At 41.4% G+C, this 4,678-nt stretch overlaps 1 protein-coding gene across 1 annotated transcript; it reads left to right on the top strand.

The window, feature by feature from the left end:
* The first annotated feature begins 1,475 nt into the window (after positions 1-1,475).
* Positions 1,476-4,248, top strand: LOC148047044 (vomeronasal type-2 receptor 26-like). Its single transcript, XM_087707699.1, has 2 exons — positions 1,476-1,551; positions 3,371-4,248. Exons 1-2 carry the CDS (start codon positions 1,476-1,478, stop codon positions 4,246-4,248), a joined length of 954 nt encoding a protein of 317 aa, XP_087563825.1.
* Positions 4,249-4,678: the final 430 nt, after the last annotated feature.

Here is a 4,678-nt window from a genome sequence, read left to right as displayed (position 1 = left end):
AGTGAAATGTCTTCAAAGAAAAAACAGAAAATCCAGTTAACTCTTGAAAAAAGCACCTTTGAGACAGCCATGACCAGGATGGCTAAGAATCTCCATAGACGTTAGCCTGGAAAATCACTTCTTTAGAGATTTATGCTTTCCACAAATCACTGTTGTCTTGAAGGACTGAATAATTTTCTGTTGGTTATTGCTTTTTCAAGTTATAGTATAGTATAGCCTTTATTGTCATTGTACAAAATAAACAAAACAAAATTATTTATCTGTTGCTGGAGAACATTTTCTATAGTTAACATGTTTGTTAATTATTTATTTGATCAACATATATTTGAGAAATTTTGCAAAAACTCTTTTAAAGATTGTAGTAAGATATGGTGTCCTTCTTCAACATATTTGAAAGTTAAAAAACTGTAGAAGAAACATTCATGTGCAAAAACAGCTTGTGGGGTAAGGAACCAAGATTTGTACTTTTAGAATTCTGAGATGCTTCCATTTCAGTTCCATCCCTTTCTGAAGAAGAATGAGTATTTCAATCTTTCTCGAAAGAAACTATACTTGGACCAAAATGGAGACATAGCATCAGATCTGGACATCTTAAGCTGGATAATTCTCCCCAAGGAGTATCCGATCCTAGCACATCTGGGGAGTTTTGAAAGACAGAGATTGAATATCAATAAAGATGCTCTTTTACTGTTAAAGTTGCTTAACAAGGTTGGTGAAATGCTGGTGTCTTTTCTCTATTTTCCAAATCCTTAGGACCCATGGTATGTTGACTAGGCCTAGTTACTAATGTGGATGACTTTCACTGAGAATTCAGTGTGAAGTGCAGAACCCTCATAGCAGGAGTGTCAAACATGATTTCATTGAGGGCCACATCAGGGTGGTGTTTGACCTCAGGGGGCCAGGGTGGGCATGATCAGCTTGACATCACTTGTGTCAGGGGCGCCTGTAGTGGCTTGAACACTCTGCCAGTGAAAAAGGCCTCCTGATCTCCATTTTCAGCTGCAATGGCCTCCTGCAACCCTCTACAAGCAAAAACAGAGCTCAAGAGGGTCATACACGGCTCTCACGAGCTCCATTTTCTCTGGCACAGGCTCCATGGGCCGTTCCTTCACTGTTTCTAGAGTGGCCCTGCAGGCCAGATCTAAGCACCCCGTAGGCCGCATTAACCGTCACTCGCTTTAATCTTTTCTCAATTCCATTCCTTTAGATTTGATTAAGCAGAATGGTACTTTCTTACAATCTGATATGTCAGAAGCAAAAGGGAAGAACTAAATGTAGAGTCTGTCAGTATTTGGAACTTATTTAAGATTTCATATTTACGTAACTGAAGCTCAGAGACAACTTGGCTAATACTCAGGTTGACCAAATTTGTCATTGGATGATGAGTCCTAACACATTTTTGTGTGCCTTGTTTTCCTTCTTAGTCTCTGCCTCAATCCAAATGTGTGGAAAATTGTCATCCTGGATTTGTCAAGATGGCTCGAGAAAGAGAGCCAGTTTGCTGCTATGACTGCGTACCTTGTCCTGTGGGGACCATCTCTACTCAGGAAGGTGGGTAACCCTGGAGGACAAGATATTGGATTCATCCAGAGCACTGTGACCTTGTCTTGGATTTGGGGATTGGGAGTAGGAGACATTGATTTGCAGTGGGTTTCCTTACTTATTCTCACACTTTACCACTGTCACATTTATATATGTGTTCATTTCTCTATTTTTATTATTGTAAGTTGCCTACAGTACACCCACAGCAAAATATGTGGCAAATAAACTTAACAAACAAATAAATAAATCTGTATGCCATTTGTGGCCAGGCAGGTGGTGCTGTTGTTGTGGTGGATGAGCACCTGGAAGTTGTATTTATCTGGATGGGAAGGATCCGACTTCAACTCAACCCGGGCAAGTTAGAGTGACATTCATAGAGATTCTTCTTATGCCCTTACCTGACGTGCCTTATTCATTTCCTGTTTGAATTATTGCAGTTGCTATACATGGGTCTGCTCCTGAAGACCACTTAGAACAGTGATGACTCGCATGCCAAAAGCGGGGAGAGCACAGGGGGTCATGCGCAAGCGTGCCACATACTTATAATGCTATGTGCATGACCCCAGTACATATGGGTGCACAATCAGTGCTTCTCCCCATTTTTGATGTTCTTTTTTTGCCTTCTCCAGGCTCCAAAGGATTTATAAGAGCCTGGGGAGAGTGAAAACAGCTCCCCCGGAGCTTTCCTTAAGCCTTTGCAGTACGAAAAACCCATCCTACTGGCAAACCAGAAGTTCAGGAACATACTTCTGGATTGTTCGTTAGGGCCGGTTTTAGCCCTCTGGATCATTCAGGGTAGATTCCTGGAGGTTCCTGAATGTTCGGGGGGGGGGGGGCTAAAACTGGCCCTACAAGCAAACCGGAAGTCTGTTCCCGAACTTCCAGTTTGCCCATAGGGCTGGTTTTTCGTGCTCTGGAGGCTTCAAGGAAGCCTCCGGAGAGTGAAAAATTGCCTCAAAAGAAGGCTGAAGTGAGATGTCTGGTGCACACATGTGTGCTGGACACTTGACAGGGCAACACCTCGTGTAACCTGACAAATGGCTCCATGTGCCATCTGTGGTACACGTGCCATAGGTTCGCCATTATGGACTTAGAACATACAAATGATCCAGACTGCCACGGCAGGGATGTTATTGGTTTTCCCTATATTCAACCCTATAATGTGAGCTGCACAGGCTCATAGTGTTTTTCCAAGTACAATTCAAATCACTTTAAAGCTGCATTTTGCACAGAATCAAGATCTCAGTCATAATTCCTGTCCCTGAGGTTATCTGCTTGTCCCACTAGAGCAAGTATAGGAGGCATGTTCCAAATCCTTTCATAAAACAAGGCTACCTTGTTTTATGAAGACATGTTCTTGGAAGCCTAACTTTTCTGTTGCATTTCCTGCAGTATTAATCAAGTACCTCCTTGAATTCCAAAGGGCCCAGACTCCTCTAAAATTCAGGAGACCTGGTTCTTCTTTTCACCACTCGGATAAGGGGAAGTTAGTGTATGAGAAGAATATGCTGGATTGCATTAGTGAAGGGTTGCTGTGCATCAACAAATTGTATTTTGGGTTTATTTTTTTTCTGCTTGTTGTTGGTACACTTGTATATATTGGGTAGTGTTTTTGCTGGACTTTTAGCTGACCTAAGAAAGATATAAGACAATCAGTCAGACAAATGTTTTATATATGTATGCAGGCTCCTATTGACCATTTAGTATGGCACGTTCTTGTCTCTCCTGTCATCCAAAGAAAGTATTTATTGAAATGCAGAGGGAGACAATATAAAAGAAATATTACTTTCTGTTTTATCAGATACTGAAAAGTGCATCAAATGCCCAGATGATCAATATCCAACTGAGAACAGGGTCCAATGTATCCCGAAAAGGATAACCTTCCTGTCCTATGAAGAACATCTGGGTATCATCCTGGTCTCTTTTGCCCTACTCTTGTTCTTAACTACAGGATTCATTTTAATTATATTCATTGAATACCTAAAAACTCCCATTGTCAAAGCCAACAACCGGGACCTCTCCTTCATCATCCTGGTCTCCCTTCTGCTTTGCTTCTTGTCCTCCTTTTTCTTCATTGGACAGCCAAGGAAAGCCACCTGTCTTCTCCGACAAACGGTGTTCAGCATTGTCTTCTCAGTAGCTGTATCTTCTGTGTTGTCCAAAACAATCACAGTGGTGTTGGCTTTCCTGGCCACAAAACCAGGGAACAAAGTGAGAAGATGGTTGGGGAAGAGCTTGGCCAACTCCATCATCCTTTCTTGTTCTGCTGTCCAAATTATCATCTGCTGCATTTGGCTAGCAGTTTCACCCCCATTCCCTGACTCTGACCTCCACTCGCAGCCTGGAGAGATCATCCTTCAATGCAATGAAGGCTCTGTTGTCATGTTTTATGTTGTCCTTGGCTATATGTGTTTCCTAGCTGCCATTTGCTTTATTGTAGCTTTCCTGGCCAGGAACCTCCCCGGGGCCTTCAATGAAGCCAAGCTGATCACCTTCAGCATGCTGGTCTTCTGCAGTGTCTGGGTCTCCTTCCTGCCCACCTACCTGAGCACCAAAGGGAAATACATGGTAGCTGTTCAGATCTTCTCCATCTTGGCCTCCAGTGCTGGACTGCTGGGCTGCATCTTCATCCCCAAGTGCTATATTATCATCCTTAGGCCAGACTTGAACACTAAAGAACATCTGACAATAAAAGTTGGGAAATAACATTAACATTGTTTCTTAGATTCATGATATTTATTTTTTCATTGCAGTTATTATTTGCTTATACACTTCCTTTGCATCAATTTGACAAATACAATGATTTAAAAACAAGAAAAAAACCTTACAAAGAATGCAAAACTAATGAAATTAAATTCTCACATGATAATCAATCAGTAAAATAAACAAATTAATAATAATAATGGGTGGGATGAATATGGAATTCTTAGTCTGTGTGAATGTGATCTGTGTCTATGAAATAAAAATAATAATATTGTAAGACTATTGAAATTATATTCCAAATGGTAAAATAAATGAATGAATAATTAAACTTGTTTTCAGCCAGGGAAAACAGGATTCCCCAAACAGTGGGGGAAGGAATCCATTGTTGAACACAGGGGTGTCAAACTGGGAGCCTACGGGCCAGATGCATCAC

Source organism: Thamnophis sirtalis, unplaced genomic scaffold (assembly GCF_051295495.1).
Source record: "Thamnophis sirtalis isolate CommonGarterSnake01/CBP01778 unplaced genomic scaffold, rThaSir2_p1.2 scaffold_3, whole genome shotgun sequence".
Lineage (NCBI taxonomy): Eukaryota > Metazoa > Chordata > Lepidosauria > Squamata > Natricidae > Thamnophis > Thamnophis sirtalis.
The sequence above is the reverse complement of the archived record's forward strand: the minus strand, read 5'-3'. Positions and strand labels throughout refer to the sequence as shown.